Genomic DNA, 20,466 nt, shown 5'->3' with positions numbered 1-20,466 from the left:
TGATCATTCAATGGTAAGAGGCCACTGAACTATCGCCAAGAGTTCCGCAGCGAAAGTTCTTGGCTTGCTATTCGAAGCTCTGGCGTTCGAGCATGAGACCAGCTACAAATATAACTTCTTTGGAGAAAAAATATGCACTGACATTCAAATTCCGGGTAATACAGAGCACCCTCTCAGGGGATACCACTCTTTAACCCCCTTTACATTCCGTGGTGATCTACGGAGTAGTATGGCCGAGTAGGTACAAGTCATGAGCTGAGATACATGGACCAAACGTATTGCAATTGGATGGCTTAGAACTAGGAAGTACTCAGATCGTATACCGAAATGAGGGTTCACCTTCAATGACCCGCTTGCCCCGATCAGCCTGCCGATTGCAGAACCGGAGCCACACGCTCATAACGCAGACAATCAAAATGATCAAGATGTTACACCTGCAGAAAGAAGGTCAGCCTACAGTAAACATACACTTTCAAACATCGGCCTCTGGGTTTGGCTAGACTTACGCAAGAGCCGCATACATTCCCGGTCGGTACTCTGGCGCGTCCTTGTCACGGAACACCAAACTGCTCGCGATTCCACCCAGTCCACCAAAGCCAACCAGAGTGGCACTGGAGAAAGCTCGCGTCCACTGTCCTCGCACATTGTTCGCCTGGTAGGCCATACATGATGGAATGTTCGCGTTTGCTCCAGCGACCGTTAGGAAGACACCGGCGTAGCGGGTCGCGTTACCCTTGGCGAAGCCCATCATCGGGAGCCCGATGATGCACAACAGCGCATTGGCGATCAGGATCGGTCCACGCATATGGTATTTGTCACCGATCCACGCACCAGTGTACATGACGATACCTGCGAATACGTAGGGAGGCGCCACTAGGCATTGTGACTGGCCGATGTCGAAGCCCATGCCGGAGCGGAGAATGATGGGCAGGAAGTACGCGATCGCGTAGGTGACAGTGGTAAGACAACTGCGGGTGGTTATTAGTGGGAAAAGCCCGATATGAAAGAGGCCCGTACTTACAAAAAGATCATAGCAAATGCCCAAATCTTCGGATCCAACGCTGGCTTCAGGAACTTCTTGAGCGAGAATGCTTCCAGGTGGCCATCCTTGCGGTCATTCTCGATGCGACGGACGATAAAGGCACACTCGGCCTCGTTCAAGAACTTCCAGGACCGGGACGCACGGTCGGGAAAGTCGACAAGGAAGATAAAGCACAGAATACTGATAGCTCCGCTGATCTGCAGTTCATTAGCGGCCGTGGTGAGATGTGGTGTTTGGGACACATACCACTCCTTCCAGGATGAAGATCCATCGCCAGCCTGACAAGCCATGCTGACCATTTAATTGCATCAAGCCAAATGCTAGAATACCAGAGAGCGCAGATGCAACGCATCCAATCAGATAGAAAATTGAAAATCTCTTTTGGACGTCATCTGTTTCCTCAAGTCAGCGCAGAACCAGATCGCACTGAGGTGCAGCACGTACATCGAGTATACCAGCAAGACAGCAGGTATACACATCCTGGGAAATATCCGGCCTCTAAAACGCCAAGCAGAACTCGTAGCCCGACCAATTGGCCAAAGTCCTTCGCGAAACCGGTTCCCTGGGAGTGGGGTCAGCAATGCAGCCGATGCCACAACCGAAACAAGAGAATCCATACAATCAGGATCACAGCCCAGGTCATTATAATTGTCGAAAGGAAAATAGTTGGGCCAATCTTTCGAATCAAGATCGTCATCGGTGGCTGGAAAAGCACGTACGGCACGAAAAACATCAACACGGCGATTGACTGTCACAAGAATTTGGCGTCAGTATACTCTTCAACCAATTATCGTAAAAATAAAATGGAGGACAAACATAGCGATTATCATGCTCCAAGTCCAACTCTTTTGTCAAACTTTTGAGATTGCGGTTTGTCAACCTCAGTGGACAATAACAATAACAAGCCAGATGGTGTATCGCCTTACCCAGCAACGGCAGCCATACTCAAGTTCGTCCGATCCATGAGCGAAACGCAATAAGCCAGCCCGGTCATTGTGACAAGACGAAGATCAATACGCCGAATAATTTTCTTCTGTTCCTCGGGCGTGAATTCTTCCCCCTCTTGGGTCAGGGTTTTATCGACCATTATGTCTTCGATACGCTCCACGCCAGGTGGTTTCTCATCAATAGGAGGCATTATGCCCATTCTGTTGCACTGAGGTTGAAGGGGAAACGGAGGAGATAGCAATGATTAACGAGGAGGATCAGGTGAGAAGAAAGAAAAAAAGAAAGGAGCTCTAGATAGTAGATTTGAGAGAAGTTGTCACAGCTGCTACCCTGCGCAAAGGTATCCGAGAAGATTTATATGTCCCCCCAGCTATGTGAGACAGCCCTCTACCTAAGTCTTGGAACTTAGCCTGCTCTACATCAAAGCGCTAATCGGACTCTAAACAGGGCCCAATAATTTAGATAGCAGGTATCCAATAGTAACTCTGCTCCATAGGTGGCGCATTTCCAATTCTAAATCCCAGAGTATAGAACCAATTCTCTCGCCTACTTTGACACTGTATTTGGGAATACCTAGACATGCCCAGACATGCCCAGCATTGCATAGCCGATCTAGATCACAATAACCGACAGGAAGTAGCTAGATGCCTCGGGTCTTTGACGAAATGCAGTAGCTCGCAATCCAAATGCATCATAATTTCCCGAGAGAGGAATGAGGGGAAATGGAGGGGCAAAGAAAGTGGATCTCAAGACAGATTCAGTCCAGAAATCCGGGGAAATACGGGGACTCGATGGGTCGAATGCGGGGGAGTTGGCCCTTGGCAGCTTGGCGAGTTACCAGTAAACTTTCTACCCTTCGTGATGCCACCCATGATAGGTGTTTTTTTATTTCATGACACTAGCTGCGTCACTCTTGTTGGGGCCCTGGTTGATCTGCACCCTGTGTGCTTTCGAGCTATGCACTGAAGTGCGTGGTGATGAAGGAGCTCATCGAGCTTCCAACTGCCGGAGCACACAGGCAGGGTTTTCGAAGCGATATTATCGAATGCGACGACACAGATTACCAGAGTATACCGCTTTCACGCTAATAATGCCGCCGAGGCAAAGTAGACACGTCATATGCCTTTCATCATACCTATCTACTTCAGGTAGGAACAAATCAATAAAAACATCCAAGAAAGTAAAAATTAGCCAGAGGCCTATATACGACGGACACAAAGCCGTCACTAACCTTTTGCTTCCTGATCATATGATTTCATTGCCCGAGCGTCATCTACCAAGTCCTATTCAAGTTCGCTTTTATAGATAATAGTTCCGCAATGATAAATGCTCGGAATGACCCAGGAACATAGAGCAGCTGTTGAGAGATCATGTGATGCTCTCTTACTTGTTGGTTAGATCAGTACTTCTGTCTCTTCTTCTCTTTCGTCAACAATGCAGTTGCTTCTGTTGGCTCCGTTTCTTTCAACCCTCATGAAAGGGAATATGAGAGAACCTAGCATAATCTTGACTAACTACGCTCTCACTAGATTTTCCCTCCTCTTAGGCCAAAACATACGCTATTGTGTTCAATTTACCTGATCACGCTGACCTACACTTCTTCCGTTGTGACATTCTTAGTATCCCAGAACTGGCCCATTTTGCTTATTGAAAAGATCTTGACCTTTACAGTAGCGTCATCTTGGGAGGTCTGCCCTGATAGATATCTTTATCTATTGAGAAGGGATGATTTATTTAAATTAAAGGAATTTTCATAAATTATGGTGGCATATGGGTATGGGTATCAAGGGGGATGCTCTTGTCTTGTCATATAGAGCCGATCTCAACAGACAACTAATAGCAGAGCTTATTTCTCAACATCATTTCCTGTTCCCATGACCTTATCTAGACTCTTTTCTGCCGTTTCCCACTCTCTGGCAACAACTTCCTGCACCCACATACCCCTCGGTTTGAGTTTGAATCTTAGCTCCTTCGGCATAGTCATGAAGCCCTCCACGACCATTGCCCAAGGATCAACCTCTTCTCCATCAGCGGGCTCAATATCAAATGCCCATAATAAACAAGCAAGTTGCATAAATGTACCGTCTATCGCGACCCTTCTGCCTTGACAGATACGTCTGCCCTGGCCAAAAACTGGGAGTGGAAGGTCTGTTCGAAGCTTCTCATCTCCATTCTCATCTTGTCGCAGCCATCTCTCGGGAATGAATTCGGAAGGGTCACCTAGCGTTGGGTCAAACACCTTCTCATCTCGGCCGATAGACCAGGCGTTGGCCATGATCGTCACACCTTTTTTGAACTTGGTCCCTCCGAACTCGTCATCACGATCCGCGCGACGAGGAATGGAGCCCGGCGAGATAGGCCGCCAACGGAACATCTCGTGCATAATGGCGTCAATAAAGCCCAGCTTTGCACGATCCGCGAAGCATGGGAGACGATCGCGTCCAACCACTTCATCAAGTACACAATGCGCGCGATTCATCAAGTGTGGCTTGTACAGCGCTGCAATGAACAGCCACAACATTTGGCGTGGGGAGGTCTCCATCCCTCCCTGGATAGACGTCGCGAGAGTAAAAGCGATGTCGAGGTCCTCTACTGGTGAATCAGCCGGGGCGTACTTTTTCGCCGTGGAAAGTGCCTGTTTTGTAGCGTTCCAGCCAGCTGACACCCGCCCATGATGGAATAAGCGCATATAGAGATCAACCTGCTCGGCGTAGAGTTTGTCGGCAGCACGCTTCCAGGGAGACAAAAAGGCGGGTAAGTATCGCAGAGCCGGGATAAAATCGGGCAAACCGGGATTGGCAGCAATATGGGTTACTTTTGTCTGCATTTCGATAATCTCATGCAGAATTGGATCTTCAAAGTGGGCTATGCGCAGGCTGTAATGCAAAGCCAAAATGACGCCTGACTGGGCACGCTCTAAAAGCGGGTAGACGGTGTCGGTGCTGATTGTGGTACCGTCAGAGCACTGCTGCACAGCTCTTAAAAGATCAACTAGCAACTGCTTGGACTCCAGCTCCATCATGGGCTGGTATTGAGGGGCAGCAGGAGCGCCAAGACTAGGAGAGAGGATGCGGTGGTGCAACTTGAGGTGATCATCATAGTCGTGCATCAGAGTAAACCGCGACCGACCGGGACTGGCGCCTGTAATCATCTCCATACTCACTGAAGCCGGGCGGTTGCTATACCACTGGCTGCGACGACTAAACAATTCATTCACAGCCTCATACGAGTTGAGAACGACAATTGGCACGATTCCAAACAACTTGGGCACTGCTATCGGACCATTCTGTCTGACCCATGAGTCCCAATTCTCCAAAGGTTTTTCGATCGAGGAACTATGGAGGTCACCAATGAGAGGTAGCTTTAAAGGGCGTTTTTTGCCTTTGTCTACGCGAGCCTTGCTGCTATTTTTCCTGCGGATGTACAGCACTGTCAAGAGGCCAATCGCGAGGGTAATCGCGACAACAAAAGATATATCCATCGGGGCAGAAAAATTTGTTGTTTCTGCGTAGTGAAAGCGAAGGCAACGCAACCTATTGGGATGGTTGTAAAGGAAAAGGGGAAGTATCCGTCATGGCTGATGGGTAACAGACTAGAGCCGCTAATGTCCTAGGCCACACACGCTGTCGTTCTGCATGGAGCGTTTTGAACATCAAGTTCACAAGAATCTAATTGGCTCTTCCTATACTAGTGCATATTATGTGGCAGGTGGGGCCGAAGGGTTCCACATGAAACGGCTAGGGGAGAAGCGATACGTGTACGCCAATAAAAGTGCTTTCCCGTGCATGAAGGATTCAATAGCTTGAGAAGGAGCTCAATGCCTATTTTGGTCAGCTTCCAACACTAAGAACTCGACAGAGTGCAGTTGACCGAGGAACATATCAATTTATGGCTTTCATATTAATATGCAGTATACGGCAAATGAAATGCAGTCAATACAGATCAGCTGTCCTTTGTGGACTGTACAACATTGAGAGTCTGAGAGTGCCGATATAGCAAAATCAATGCCACTGGAATCGATGTCATGGAGGAGCCAGCGGGATAAATCACCCCCTGATCGTCTAGAAATTTTGGTATTGGACTTGGCATGTCAATTCCCGTCTCGCTCCGCACGTTCGTTCTACATAACAGCCTACGTGCCTATCTGCCATACTGTCCTCTTTACATTCGGGGAACTGTGGGTTTGACAGAACCTTATGAGATACAACAGACTCCACTTATCATCGGCGGCCAGATATCCGGTTCCACCCATTTTGCGAGACGATTCATGTCAACAGTATCCCAACGTCCTGTCAACCCGTGGTGAACTTTTGAACTTCGAGGAACAGAACCGAGATGACTTTGATTTTCCCAATTGTGACGGATAACCAAAAAGCCGTGCTGGGCGTGGCTATAACTTTTACCATCTTGGCTGTCACCGCCGTGTGCTTGCGCCTGCTCGCTCACCACATCGCGCGCAAGAGATGGACCCCAAGTGATTATTTCATAATTACTGCTTGTGTAAGTGGAATACTCTACACAATTCTTGTATTATACTAAACAGTCTGTCAATCAAGACCTTCGCCGTAGGCCTCGAGTCCATCACCATCACCGGGGTAGTACAAGCCGGGATCGGCTACGGCCACACAGTGTCCATTGTGGAGGCTTATGGGGAGGAGCCTATCACGAAGTTGCTACAACTGATTATCCCACTACAATTTACATGGGTCCTGAGCCTGAGCTGCACCAAAATCTCCATCCTGTGCCTTTATCTCCAGATCTTTCCAGTGACTTGGGTTGTGTGGGTTTCTTGGACTACAATCGTAGTCATTGTGGTCTGGGCCATTGCAACAATACTCGCTGGGTTTCTGGTCTGCCGGCCATTTGCTTATAACTGGGACCAGACTATCCCAGGGGGGTCATGCGGAAACCAAGTCACCTCTTTCACGGCGACGGGAGTCATCAATCTTCTCACCGACGTGGCCGTGCTTCTGATCCCCATGCCGCTACTTTACCGACTACAGATGCCTACCTACAAGAAAGTGGCTTTAATTGCTGTCTTCGGCTTGGGGATAATGTAAGATTCACCGAAAACACTATCATTTCTTTTCTGCAACTTTCATCTCCCTCAAGGAAAAATTCTCTGCTGACTACCACTCTCTTTAGCACCTGCGTCGTCAGTATCATGCGCATTGCCGCACTCTCTACGATGAGCTTCACGGACATTACCTATAGCCTGCCCCGCGCCAATATCTTCAGTGGCGTTGAGCCCTGTCTTGCAGTTGTCACTGCTTCGATCCCCTTGATGCGTCCTTTGCTAGGGCGCTCTGTATACACACCCGAGTCCTCGACCCGGCCGTCCAAGTTGTCAGGTTCATCTCCCAGAGCTGGTCTCACTGCCGGCAACGGATCTCAGCCAATGGATGATGAAACGAGCCAGCTATGGATGCGACCGATAGGGACAAATCCAGAGGTTGATATCGAGATACAGAAGTCTGATTCGTTGGGGGATCTGAGCGTTAGGAGTGAAGAAACAGTCGGAAGCAGTCAATCCAGGCGAAGACTAGAGTGAAACAAAATCATGCTCTTTATGTAAAATAGATCGCTCTGTCGGCCATGTTGGGTCTAAATTAAAAGACTACATTGAACTGAGTTATGTAACAAATATGACTCGGAGTGATTCAGGGATTGTTTTCAAAGTCAGATTTCGTTCCCTCCTTCGATCACTTGATCCACCATCCTCTTGCTCGCTTCTTCCAACTTTCCGCTTTTTTCAAAGCTTGCTCCTTTCCAACTTTCGATCATAGTCAATCCATTCCAGTCATTAGGGATCGCTGCCAAAGATAGTAATTACGCTGGAGGCTTTGAGGGGAAGTGTGGGATTGACGTTCTTGAGGAGAACTGTACCGGCCACGCCATGCTTGCGAATTAGTTTACCGTGATTCGCCCGGACGTCTCATGAGGGTGGCAAGGACATATCTGCGGGCAGACCTAAAGCAGAAGGTGTGTAGCCTACGGCCGCCAAACCGACAAAGGGTGATGATGGGTCGACCGTTGGGAAGTCTTCATCCTGACCAAGATAGAAATAGGGCGTCAACACGCGGCGCACCATGTCGTCAAGTCTGTCTGCCGACACATGACCGGACTGAACTTCTCTGGGAACAATTTCCACCGAAGTAAGACCCCACAAAATTGTATTGACTGATAGGACCAGACATGGACATGTCCAAACCGGAATTTACGGCATTTGCGCCAGAATGAGTTACAACCCAATCACACGCAGTATATCCGCGGAAGCCAAGCTCCTCTTTCAGCAGTCCATTGAGAGTTTCCTCATATTCGCATGCGTAAACGTTGCTGAGTCGTGTTAGGAGCACATCGTTGATGCTGTCCCTGCGCGCATGGCATCCGCGAATGGCCAAGCATAGAGTTCGTGGAGGGTGCGATTGTCAATATTGGATGAGAGTGCATCAACTTCAATGCCGTCGATAACTCCGTTTGTCCGTTGTGTCTCCTGTTCATTTCCGATGTAGTGTTTGGTACAGACCAGGTCAATATTGCTTATATGAATTGCATGGGATTCAGCCCGTAGATCCCCGAGACCGGTCATCACAGCTACCAAATCGGAACACATGGGATATATCGAAAGGTTCATACTCAATTTCAGAGAAAGGAATACTTGGAAAATCAAACTGCAGCTCTGTGTTCCAGTGAAACGGTTGCCATTCGTCTGCCATGCCAATATGAAGATCCGAAGTCTCGCTGAAGAATTCGGGCGGTATATTGGCTGCAGCGTTGTCTGTATTCATTTTGGACTCTGGCGTCGGATCGGGAATTGGGGCGAAAGGATCAGCATTTTCCGAATTTGGCTCCGTGTCTACGTTTTCATCGGTTTTATCCGATGTGTTCTCTCGGAACACGAACTCGACATTCCATCTTCGTGCTAAAGCCTTAATAACGTCCACGCTTTTTCGCGAGCGTAAGACCCAGTAGCGACCGAGTTCCCGAAGCAGAGTGAGACACGTTCGTACTGAACGAGTACTGTATCTTCGAAATGCGTGCGATGTAGTTGTTGCATTCATGAGATGCACAATCGCTGCGCTTAGAAGATGATGTATCACCAACGGGTTGGCGTGTCGAAATCCGTACTTCTTCGTGTATTTTTGCACAAGGCGGACCATTGATGCTGCTGCAGAGGCAATCGACCGCAATACCAACGGCATTGCTTGCAAAATCTTTGGATTCTCGACTTTGGATGTTGCTAAAAGGCGGAGGAATGGGGGCATAGTGACTAAAACAGCCATTTGGTATGCCATGTGGAAAAGAAGAACAGGCTTCGAGGCAGCTACACGGGTGATTGTCAGTCGTTGATCACGGGACTTGAAAAATTTGTTCAAGTCTTTGTGAGTAGAGATGAGGAGATGTATTTGATCTGCAGGGGCAAGTTTCTCAAAGGACGATGAAAATCTATCGCGAATCATTAGTCAAGGGGGTCTCAAGCTTTCATTGTTAGATCATACATTTGATCCATATTCTGGTCATGCATATACCATAGTTTGCACTGCCAGGCGAATGAAATTTGAGTCAAGTCTTCCTTCTTCCCAGAGAAGAAAGATTCGATGGGCGGCACATTGACACGCCGCCATGGCAGTCCACAGTTTCGTCCAAGAATTGACAGAGATGTACGGTCTGTCATGTAAAATGACCAAAAAGTCTGCACTGTTTCAATTGATGGCTTGATAGACTTTGTTGCAATCTCATCAAGAGCCAAGACATGAAGACGCAAATGTACTGCCATTCCAGCAGCCATCGATAGAAATGTCCACCCGAGATGATCATGTCCCAGGGCCAGAGACCGCCAAGATAGAATGCAGAGTCCTTGGATAATATTTATTGTCGGTGCATGTCGAAAACATGTGAAAACCAAATTCTCACTGAATTCTGCAAAGTCATCGCTAAGCTTCAGGGAGTCTGGCTGGTTTTCAAATGTAGCACCAGCTGCTAATATAGCTCCATGAAGGAAAACGATGTCGAGTGGATTTTCTGGGAAATCTGAGAACGGAGTGGTTGTCTTGTATCGGGTGAATTGATGCTCTCCGTTTATATGCTTCAAGAACAGGGCAGCAAGACTGTGTATGCGGTTTCGATCTTTGGCATAGTCCGATATGTGATTGGGTATGCTATAACGCGTGTTGGGGCTGCTTGCAATTTCCGATTGGCTGCTAACTGACTCGGGACCAATGCTTACTCCATCTGCAAGATTGGTTCTCCACATCATCACACTGAGCTCCTCCATTGCTTTGCGAGATTGGGTGGATTCCAAGACGCCTTGTGTTTGAATCTCTCTGTGCTCTTCATCCCAACCGAAGCCTATGCGGGGTGAGGGCTCACCAGGTTCTAGGTCAGATATGACGAGCGCGTCAAGATGTTCGGTTGGACCTCTTGTGCTCTGTAAAGCTAATAGAGCCTTCACTTGGTTTTCGAGAGACTTGACATAATCTTCATCCCAGTATTTCCGCCTGATGATTTGTTAGAAATTGTTACCGGAGAGCAAGCTGACAAACAACGAACTTTCTGGGTTTCTGTTCATTTTGGTAGAGACAACTCTTATCAACTTTTGCACAGGTTGAACATTGGGGTTTCGCCCCATCGCACTATCGAATGATAAGCTTCAAACTTATGAACGGATTACCATACACCAACACGACGCTTCGAGGATCTGCATTGTTCACATGCAAATGCAGCTGTTTTTGACTGTCTATCAGTCATTACACCGTGGTAACGCAGTATTGTACACCTTGCTAAGGGGTTTGCAGTTGCATGGCGATAAGGGCGGGGGTTGCCAGATTTGGATCAGTGGTCACGTGAAGGCGTGTGTTGCTGTTACATGCTGAACAGGGCGACAGAAGGGAAGGCAAATAGGCATTGGGAGATCTCAGGAGCGCATACTTCAGTAGAATTTAGGAGAAAGACCAAGGAGCCACGAAATGAAGAAAAGGCTCTTCGGACATCAGGGCACCAAAGAAGAGGACCAACCGCAACCCATAAGTCGATGACACTTTTCGAATGGAAATGAAGAGAAAGAAGAAGAAAAGGAACGGCACAATGATTGACACCATTCCAAGCCACTCGTGCCAATATGAGTGTACTGTCGGAGCTCGGTCTCGGGGGACCAACCAAACTGCTTACCAACGTGAACTCCAACCGCCCTGATTTCAAATCTACCTTGGCATTCAGTTTGCTATCACCAACATCATTGCCGATGTGTCTAGAGAAAAGCAGCATATATACTTTGTCATGGGATGACAAGGGAAAATAATTTGATATTCAGCGGGGCTTTGACTTATTTGGCTTCATAAATAGCAGAGGTTAAACACTCAAAATTCCTTCCTACATCCTCAGCTTTCCACACCACACCTCACTTTGACTTCATTGAATTCTTCAGGTCCTTCTTAAACATGGATTCCAAAGTCAAACTTATCTTTGGGGGTGCCTTCGTGGATCAATCATTCTCCAACCTTGATTTCATAAACAAGGTACTCGATACTATCAAGGCAGGAGGTGTCGAGAGCATTGATACAGCCAGAACCTATGGAAACTCAGAAGAATTGCTAGGTCTGGTTTCGGCTGCCTCCCGTTTTAACATCCAAACAAAACTGCCCGGGGGCTTTGGCCCGCAGCCATCTACCAAAGAGCTGTTGATCAGCACCACGGAGCAAAGCTTAAGAACTTTGAAGACAAACCAGGTACGTCGAGGGGACTTGACAAGGAATTTTCGCCATCGTCTAACATCACCTCAAGGTTGACGTACTTTATTTACACGCACCTGATCGTCGAACCTCCCTTGAAGGCCAGCTAGAGGCTTTTAACCAGCTCCACCAAGCTGGAAAGTTCAAAAGATTTGGTCTCTCAAATTTCTTAGCCAACGAGGTTGATGAAGTCGTCCGCATTTGCCGCGAGAAGAACTATGTTCTACCAACCGTTTACCAGGGGAATTATTCGCCCGTTGCTCGTCGAGCGGAAAACGACATATTGCCCACTCTTCGGAAACACAATATGTCTTTCTACGCCTACTCTCCGATTGTCGGAGGGTTTTTAACAAAAGCCGTCAAAACTTTGGTCGCGGGTGGTGACGGCCGATGGGATCAAACTACAGCAATAGATGGACTCTACAACGCCCTCTACAATAAGCCCAGTATGCTGAAAGGCCTGAAGTTGTGGGAGGAGATTTCCAACGACTCCGGGATCGCCAAGGCCGAAATTGCATACAGGTGGGTGGCTTACAATTCCGATCTCAAAGGTGAACTTGGAGATGGTTTGATCTTCGGTGCACGCACCTTGGAACAAGTCAACCAAACTCTTGCTGGGCTGGAGAAAGGACCACTTCCTTCTCATATAGCGGAGCAGATTGAAAATGTGTGGAAGATCGTTCTGCCTGATGCTCCCGTGGACAACTTTCATTCGTACGCGGAGAAGCGTAACGAGTAGATTGTATGAACCCCATTTTTGTTTTTGTATAGTAACAATATCTGAATGTTTAATATGAGCCTATATCGCATCGAAATTATATAGTAGTAACCGATCCCCATTTTGCATATCTGTGAAGAAACTGATTTTGTCTGATTGGGCTTTTATCCTCAAGGTCACTCATTCAACGAGTTCGTTGAATCATTCGGCCCGGCTCATATGATAGATCATACAGCTTCTGCAGAGACTATATAAGAGCAGATCCGGCGTCATGGTCCTTCTAGGGCCATTTTTAACGCGATCGTTTTGACTCCCGTGACTGATATACTAATGTCATACCTTGCGTCGGTTTGAGGGGGTTTTATAGCGCTTTGTCCCTTTGATGGGGAACGAGAAAACCGTAATCAAGATGTGATAGTGACATTTGCATCGTATGACTGTAATGTTGAGAAAGCCGAGGGGGCTGGAAACGGGGTTGATCATTCCTACGAGACTATAAGTTGTGAAAGGTGGTCTCAATCATATACCGAATGCGCTTGACTTGATGGCAAATGGTTGTGTGAGTGATCATGAGGTCAATCGGTTATAGATAATCCGGATTTGAAGCCATTGATTCATATCCATGTACCCAGGTCTAGGTAAATATGCATAACCGGGCATAGATGAAAGTCTTGGAACTTGATCATCAATGACCTGGGTGAAGATTTCTGCATTTAATACCCCCTTGGACAGTGAATGGATTCTAGCCCCTTTAGGCAAGTTGCCGCAGGTTTTTTCAATATTCGTGGTTTTTGGATAAATCAAACTAGCTCTATAGACCATGGCCAGACTGTCTTTGCATAGTGGGGCCGTAGTTTCAGCGAGTTTGTGCCCATGAAGACTAACATGAATGCCCAGGTGCAGATTAGCATGACATATACTGTATCAGCTTCAAAGGAAAAAGTATATTCTTTTCTACTCTTTGATATCCATGCTTACCGACCATGTCGTCCCGCAATTGCTTCCATATAAGAGTGCAAAGCTGCCTAGTGCATGTGGGTAAGTGTGGGGCGTTTTTTTAGGTGGCGAAAATTGATCTATCGCGCGGTGGTATGGAGCAGGCTGCAATGAGCATGGTATTTTCCAGGGATTTTTGAAATGAAAAGGCCCTCAGACTCAATACCCCCTTGGCACCATTAGAAATCATAGATCTGATTATGATCGCTTCCATGGTTTAAGTTAAGGTGGAAGACGGATCAGCCAATCAGACTCCTCAGAGCGGATCAGTCAGCCATCAGGAACCACTGCTGCCTGAGGCGAGCACGAGAGATCGATTGCGGCTCGAGTTCGTTCTTGTTTCTCGGACGACGAACCCTTCCTCAGGACTACAACCGTCCCGGTTTCCCCCTTTCCAATCTGTCCACGAGTCTTCAATCGGTCGTGGACAAATGAAAAGGGTGTCTGTCAATCTGTGTTAGTACAGCTTCCAGCCAAGTCGAGGTCAAAACAAACGACCTTGGACCTGTATCTAAGTGGATAAGAGCTGACCAGCACGTTGAATTCCTGCAGAGATACTCCTTCCCGTTCAGACTTATGGAAACCATCAATATCCCCCAGGAAATTGCCGCCATCAAAATCATCGCTTTTACAAAACCTCAGTTTAGCCCACCGCCGCAACTTACCAAACCTCCCTTCGCAGAAGCCAAGACCGTCGAGACGGGCCTCATATTTTACGTGCTGGGTTCTTCCGAAAAGAGAAATTGGATTCCATAGCAGATACCTGACCTGAGTACATCACTCGTGTATCCGACAAGCAGGTTGTGACTGGTCAACACGAGCCCCCGCCATTTTAAGACGGCATCTTATTCTAGTTCCGATTTCGTTCCCCGACTTTTCTTTCTCTCTGCACTCAGATTCCGCATATACTGTGCGCTGGGTTATTTTCACTTCTGTCCTGCCTTTATTCTTCTGTTGAGGTCCACGTTTCGCCCGGGTAAATTGCCCTGGTGACCTTCCGCCCTCCTCAAGGTATATATTCTCTGGTCCCCGTCAGGCTGTCGACATTTCTTTTTTGCTTTTAACTTACAGGCCACACACCTAGGCCGTCACGTGTACTCATTCCCCTGTTATGCAAAAGTTTCTCGTTCAATCAGCACATATACCCCACATCAGTCATTAGTAGTCGTTTTGCTATCTATCATTAGTGCTTGCATTTCCCTCCGTTGATTTCTTTACCATGGAGGCAACGCAAGAATCCACTCAGCCATGCGCCGACCCACGCCGCATGGGCCTGAACAATTCGGGATTGCAGGAACAGGATCTCGCCGACATTGTTTGTATCCTTCATCCCAATTCACATGCCGCTCATGATGCTGTTGCTGCCACGGCTGCAATGGGCACTCAGCATATTCTGCAACAGGCGGCCTTGGACTTCGAAACTTCCGAGACCGCAGCGTTGGACCTCGCGCTACGATTATCTTCCGATGTCCACGATCTTGGGGTTGGATTTTGCTTCGGTCGCAACCCAGTCCGCTGTGATATTCTTTTAGCATCCAACGACAATGCTAAAAGAGTATCCAACTCCCATTTCCGCATTCACCTGACCGGTGACGGTATCATCATGTTACAAGATACGTCGACCAACGGCACTATTGTAGACAACTGCCGCCTGCGCAAGAACTCCAAAGACAACAGTCGCATGCTTGTCAATGGTTCAGTTATCCAGGTCGTGACAGGGAATCAAGGTTCAGACGAGGTTCGTTTTATTGTGCGGATTCCGTCGCGCGAGAATTATGCCGTGAAATACACACAGAATGTACTCCAGTTCTTCGAGCGAGTCCAGCGTGTTTTAGCGGGGCAGCAAAAAACCCGACAGACGCCTTCACAGCCGGTCCTACCGTGGTCGGTTGCAAACGCCTATGGTATGCATTGGTCAGGCGGTCCCATGTACAATGTGACTGGGCAGATCGGCAAGGGTGCCTTTGCCACAGTGTATAAACTGGCTACCAAACAACACGGTGCAATTTACGCTGCCAAAGAGCTAGACAAGCGCCGCTTCATGAAGAATGGTATTCTCGATCAAAAGGTCGATAACGAGATGAAAATCATGAGAGATCTCAAACATGTGAGCTGGCCTATTTCCTTGCCCCTGACCTATTGATACTAATATGGTTCATCCGGTGTAGCCCAACATTGTCCAATACATCGAACACCATGAATATGACCGGTGGATCTATATCGTCATGGAGTACGTCCCTGGTGGCGAACTGTCTACATACTTGCAAAGCCCTGGTAAAATTCCGGAAGATATGGTTCGGACTATCACCCGTCAGCTCTTACGGGCACTGCACTACCTTCACAAACGCCGAATCACTCATCGTGATATTAAGCCGGACAATATTTTGATTGCCTCCCTAGATCCCCTTCGGGTCAAGCTGTCCGATTTTGGCCTGTCAAAGGTAACACAAGAAGAAACGTTTCTGAAAACGTTTTGTGGAACGCTGCTGTACTGTGCGCCTGAGGTGTATCCGGACTATGAAATGTACACACGTGGAGAGGCTCGGAAGCGACGTCGAGTTGGAGATCCGTGAGTTGTTACTGTCCAATCTTGAGTCAGTCAATACTAACTTTTTTTTATTAGACCGCCAAAAACCTCTCCATATAGTCAGGCCGTGGATATGTGGTCTCTGGGTGCAGTCCTTTACCATATTTTGTCCGGAATCCCACCATATTCAGGCCGTGCCGAAGACCGGGGTGTTGCCATGCTGCGCAGTATCATGACATCGGAAGCCGACTTCAATATCTTGCGCCAGTGCGGCGTGTCCGAGGACGGTGTTGATTTTGTCTCCAAATTGTTAAATCGAGATGCTTTTGCCCGCCCCACGGAAAAGGAATGTTTCCAACATCCTTGGATTGTGGACGTGCTTGATGTTGATGAGTATGAAGATGATGATCTTCTCGCTGACCCCCGCGATGGTCTTTCGGTCATCGGTGAGGCTGATGAAGAACTTGACGCGTCTCAATTGTCTATTCATGATGAGGCAGCGTACCTCCATGAAGCCCAAGATGAAGTAGGTAGCAGTGAAGCACTTGCGAAGAAGCCAAGGATCGAATACATCCCCGCAGATATTCGATATCCTTCTCTTCCTCAAATTGAAAGCTTCCAAGATAGTCAAGTGGTTGCCGAGCACCACGCAAGACGCTTGTTTGGCGAGGTCACCTCGTCAGCTCTGCGAAGCTCACATGCAATGGGCCACACAGGTGCATGGGACCACGACTCTAACGTCAAGAACTCTGTGTCATCCGGTGAGTCGATGAGCGATGAATACAGCGTCTCTTCGGTCGTCTCCCTCCCAGCACATCCCTTTGGCGGCACTGCACCCAGCTTGATGGGAGCGGAGAACCTAGTCGGACGACTGAACATGAATTCCTCGCATCCTGTCCTCCATCCCCAGACCGCCTCCGTTAACGAAATATCGACGCCACAGGTCAACCCTGGACAGCCGAAAGATCTCACGAGTGCAGGCAGTCCTCCTGAAATAGCCAAGTCGTCCTACCTGGGTGCTCAGGATACTACTCCCAAGGCACCCAAGCTGAAAATCTCTCGTCGCCTCGACTTTGATCTCCCCGAGACAGCTAGCGAGCAGTCCAGCGACACTAGTGCACAAACCAGCCGCCGAGGCTCTACACAACCTCCTGAGCTAGCTTCGCACGAGAATCTGGATATTGAGCTTATGACTACCCTTGATGCGCAGACTGGCCAGGCCATCCTGGACCAACAACTGAATGCTGATATTGAGGCCTCTGAGCCCATTGTGCACCAGCCTGATCCACCTTCTGTCCCACCCAGCATTTCTAGCAATGAGTTCACCAAGCCACCGAAGATCCTTGGCCGATTAAAGAGTGTACGTGGGTCTATTTTCGAATTAAACTTACGCCTAGAGAATCGGATGACCTCATGGGGTCGAGGGCCCGCCGCGACGATTCGCCACGAGGATCGCATGGACACTCGCATCCCGGCCTATGCCCTGGAGATCACGTTCTGGGCGCCCGGCATCGAGGTCATGATCGCGGAAGGGAAAGATTGGCAGCAGGTTCCCGGGGTCAGAGCCCTTCTCTCCACCAAAACGCGCAAATGTATCTGGGTCAATGGAACGGAACTCCGACGCGGAACCTCGAACGACGGGGGAATGGAGGGCTTGCACTTTGGCGAGATTTACTCAGGCGATATTATCACAGTGTACCGACACAAGGGCGAGTTTCTTGACCTTCGTTGTGAGTTCTACCATGGCGATAGTGCCCAACAGCGACCAGCTCACGAAGCCGGATTCGTCGTACGCAAGGCCTTGGCCAACAAACCCGATGGCGCGGGAAACCGACTGCCGCTTCGGACCCAAAAAAAGCAAGCCGTGTAACAAATCCCTTTTCCTTGTTATCTCTCCTCTCTGCAAATAGATTCATAGTGGCAATGGCATCATTGGGTGTGAGTCTGAGGTAGCACATCCCATGTGGGGACAATACTATTGTCCGCATGCGTGGAATCCATGACTCGTAAATTGAGTCCATCAAAGGCAGATTGTAGTGTTCCATGCAAGAAAGTCGATCTCCCGATGCTCGGTATGCGCACGGTACATTATTCCAAGCCTCATTTTAAGTACATGAACACGCAATCTATCTGGAACCGCGAGAAAATTAGACGAAATTGCATTCATTCTTCTCTTTGCCGCGCCAATGCTTTTGAATCAATCCGAAGGTTACAAATCTAGATCTGAACAAATCTTAACTAATTGTTGCTGGTTCCTGTTAGTAATCACCGCTTGCGGCTTTCCCATCAAAGCGCTCGATTCTCGATTCATCATCCAACGTGGTGGGGACTTGGTCTGTGCTGTTACTCTATGGATCCATGCGCCTTCAATCTTAATCTTAATCCGTCTAATCTCTCTCCGTTTATGTATCCCCTTCCTCCCGGGCATCGGTCATTCTGACCTCACTCTGCCACCTTCCTAGGCAATTACACCTCCTCGAACGCGCAACTGTCTACACGCTATTCGCTCTCCATCTAAGCTCTCTCTTCACCACCGCCGATCACGTCCCATGTCGCTATCGCGATCACCCTCTCCCCACCTGGGCGGAGGGTGGTCCAGCCCGGGCTTAACGCCCGGTAGCGGGACCGCGACTCCGAATCCGCGCGGACTCTCGCCCTCCTCCCTCGCGCCAGGCGGGATATCCTGGGCCGCGGCGAAAGCGAAAAGCGACGAAGTGCGCGGGTACCCGTCTTTCTCGACGCGCAATAGCGGGTTCTTCTCCAGACAGAAACATAAGATCTCGGCCAGGTTACCTAGTTTTAGGGGCCAGTCTGGTGCTGGTGGGTATGTGGATAAAGATGCCTATGGACGCGCGCAGTGGCGTCCTAGTGGCGGCGGGCGTGGGCCGTTGGCTGCACTTGGAATGTTGATGCGACGTGGACGGGTCCGTATTTTGGCTGGGATTTTGCTTGTTTTTATGGGATATCTGTTTCTTTGGTCGAGTGAGTGATGTATCTGATCTTATACAAGTGGTGAGCGCGTGGCTAATCTTCTTCTAGCGCTGGTTCAATTATACCGCCGGTCCCCACTCGGAGGAGGCCGTAAAATCGTGATCATCCTCGGGGCGAACGTTGATGGTGGTGTTACGGATATTAAGAGAGCGCGCGAATGGGCCATTGAGCGCAACAGCATCTGGAACAAGGAACAATACGCAAAGCAATGGGGATATGAGCTGGAGGTCGCTAACATGCTGGCTAAGAAGCGGTACTCGCATGAGTGGCGCGAGGGATGGGAGAAAGGCGATGTGATCCGTGAAGCTTTGCACAAATACCCCGATGCGGAATGGTTCTGGTGGCTGGATCTGAACACCTGGGTGATGGAGTATGGGACCTCGCTACAGAGCCATATCTTCAATAACCTGGAATCACTGGTCTACCGCGACATCAATGAACACAATCCCCTCAACATCACACACCCGCTTCCGGAATTTTACTTGGATGAGTTAGGTCGTTCCCGGGAGGGCGACGGAGACATTCGCTCAATCAATATGCTTCTCACTCAAGACTGCCGCGGGTTCAATCTGGGCTCTTTCATGGTTCGAAGATCACTTTGGACGGACCGGCTCTTGGATGCGTTGTGGGATCCCGTCATGTACGAGCAAATGCACATGGAGTGGGAGCATAAAGAACAGAATGCTTTGGAGTACATTTACCAAAGCCAGGCGTGGATTCGCAGCAGTGTTGGGTTTCTACCCCAACGCACTATCAATGCCTTCCCTCAAGGTGCTTGTGGTGATAAAAACAATCCTGATGTCCACTACCAGGAGGAAGACCACGACCTCTTGGTCAACATGGCTGGTTGCATGTTTGGTCGCGACTGTTGGGCCGAGATCTACAAATATCGGGAAATCACGGAACGACTGAATAGGACACCGTGGGAAGTCTTGAAAGATACTCTCAGCGGAGCATTCAAGCGGAGTTCTAAGGAAGATGACGAACCCGAACAATAGCCTGTTCGTTATACGGGCCTTCCCTTTCGCTTTCTAACTCTGCTTCTACCCCTGATGAGCTATCATGCTTCCACGCTCTCCACGCACTTTCCATCGCAAAGCATTGTATGATACGAATTTAGAGATTGCTGGGTTTTGTACAACGGAGTTTCTGCATTATTGTCGCTAGCAACTGGTGTTGGGTTGGAGTTAAGTGTATGAAATATGATTATAGCCTTACTTGGCTTCTCTTGATACAAACTATCGAATTCCAACAATATCTTCTATCTCCCAATCTACGTATTCCACTAGCGTCAACTTCCCCAATGGAACCGAAAACATCCAAGATACGGCATCACGTGATCTTGACAGAAAGTGCACTAATAGTCCTTCTACCCTGCTTGACCCCTCTCCACCGCCTTGATTCCACCCAATCACCGGCCCCCTAATCGAACCTCCAGAGACATCGGATTCGACGGCATCAACCTTGCGCAACCTCCAAAATCCCCACACCAGACCGTCACCTTCAATTCCTCCTC

General features: G+C 48.6%; 7 protein-coding genes across 7 annotated transcripts; 4 read left to right on the top strand and 3 right to left on the bottom strand.

Annotated features, from left to right (window-relative positions):
• Positions 1-310: 310 nt before the first annotated feature.
• Positions 311-2,189, bottom strand: N7484_010354 (putative phthalate transporter; the record flags this gene model as incomplete). The annotated part of the gene is made up of 8 exons (XM_057120741.1): positions 311-434; positions 507-968; positions 1,022-1,239; positions 1,289-1,434; positions 1,487-1,604; positions 1,662-1,790; positions 1,859-1,898; positions 1,969-2,189. The coding sequence occupies 8 exons, from the start codon at positions 2,187-2,189 to the stop codon at positions 311-313; spliced, it is 1,458 nt and encodes a 485-aa protein (XP_056966495.1).
• Positions 2,190-3,836: 1,647 nt separating this feature from the next.
• Positions 3,837-5,471, bottom strand: N7484_010353 (cytochrome P450; the record flags this gene model as incomplete). The annotated part of the gene is made up of 1 exon (XM_057120740.1): positions 3,837-5,471. One exon carries the CDS (start codon positions 5,469-5,471, stop codon positions 3,837-3,839), a length of 1,635 nt encoding a protein of 544 aa, XP_056966494.1.
• An 854-nt stretch (positions 5,472-6,325) lies between these two features.
• Positions 6,326-7,541, top strand: N7484_010352 (putative integral membrane protein; the record flags this gene model as incomplete). Its single annotated transcript, XM_057120739.1, has 3 exons — positions 6,326-6,490; positions 6,547-7,046; positions 7,136-7,541. The coding sequence occupies 3 exons, from the start codon at positions 6,326-6,328 to the stop codon at positions 7,539-7,541; spliced, it is 1,071 nt and encodes a 356-aa protein (XP_056966493.1).
• Positions 7,542-8,550: 1,009 nt separating this feature from the next.
• N7484_010351 (fungal specific transcription factor domain-containing protein) lies at positions 8,551-10,559 on the bottom strand (the record flags this gene model as incomplete). The annotated part of the gene is made up of 3 exons (XM_057120738.1): positions 8,551-9,436; positions 9,490-10,488; positions 10,537-10,559. 3 exons carry the CDS (start codon positions 10,557-10,559, stop codon positions 8,551-8,553), a joined length of 1,908 nt encoding a protein of 635 aa, XP_056966492.1.
• An 868-nt stretch (positions 10,560-11,427) lies between these two features.
• N7484_010350 (aldo/keto reductase family protein) lies at positions 11,428-12,457 on the top strand (the record flags this gene model as incomplete). The annotated part of the gene is made up of 2 exons (XM_057120737.1): positions 11,428-11,715; positions 11,771-12,457. 2 exons carry the CDS (start codon positions 11,428-11,430, stop codon positions 12,455-12,457), a joined length of 975 nt encoding a protein of 324 aa, XP_056966491.1.
• Positions 12,458-14,651: 2,194 nt separating this feature from the next.
• N7484_010349 (serine/threonine-protein kinase) lies at positions 14,652-17,829 on the top strand (the record flags this gene model as incomplete). The annotated part of the gene is made up of 3 exons (XM_057120736.1): positions 14,652-15,539; positions 15,601-16,001; positions 16,056-17,829. 3 exons carry the CDS (start codon positions 14,652-14,654, stop codon positions 17,827-17,829), a joined length of 3,063 nt encoding a protein of 1,020 aa, XP_056966490.1.
• Positions 17,830-18,508: 679 nt separating this feature from the next.
• Positions 18,509-19,948, top strand: N7484_010348 (putative alpha-1,6-mannosyltransferase subunit; the record flags this gene model as incomplete). Its single annotated transcript, XM_057120735.1, has 2 exons — positions 18,509-18,941; positions 18,999-19,948. The coding sequence occupies 2 exons, from the start codon at positions 18,509-18,511 to the stop codon at positions 19,946-19,948; spliced, it is 1,383 nt and encodes a 460-aa protein (XP_056966489.1).
• Between the last annotated feature and the right edge of the window lie 518 nt (positions 19,949-20,466).

This window comes from Penicillium longicatenatum (assembly GCF_028827895.1).
Source record: "Penicillium longicatenatum strain IBT 33135 chromosome Unknown contig_7_segment0_segment0, whole genome shotgun sequence".
NCBI lineage: Eukaryota > Fungi > Ascomycota > Eurotiomycetes > Eurotiales > Aspergillaceae > Penicillium > Penicillium longicatenatum.
The sequence above is the reverse complement of the archived record's forward strand: the minus strand, read 5'-3'. Positions and strand labels throughout refer to the sequence as shown.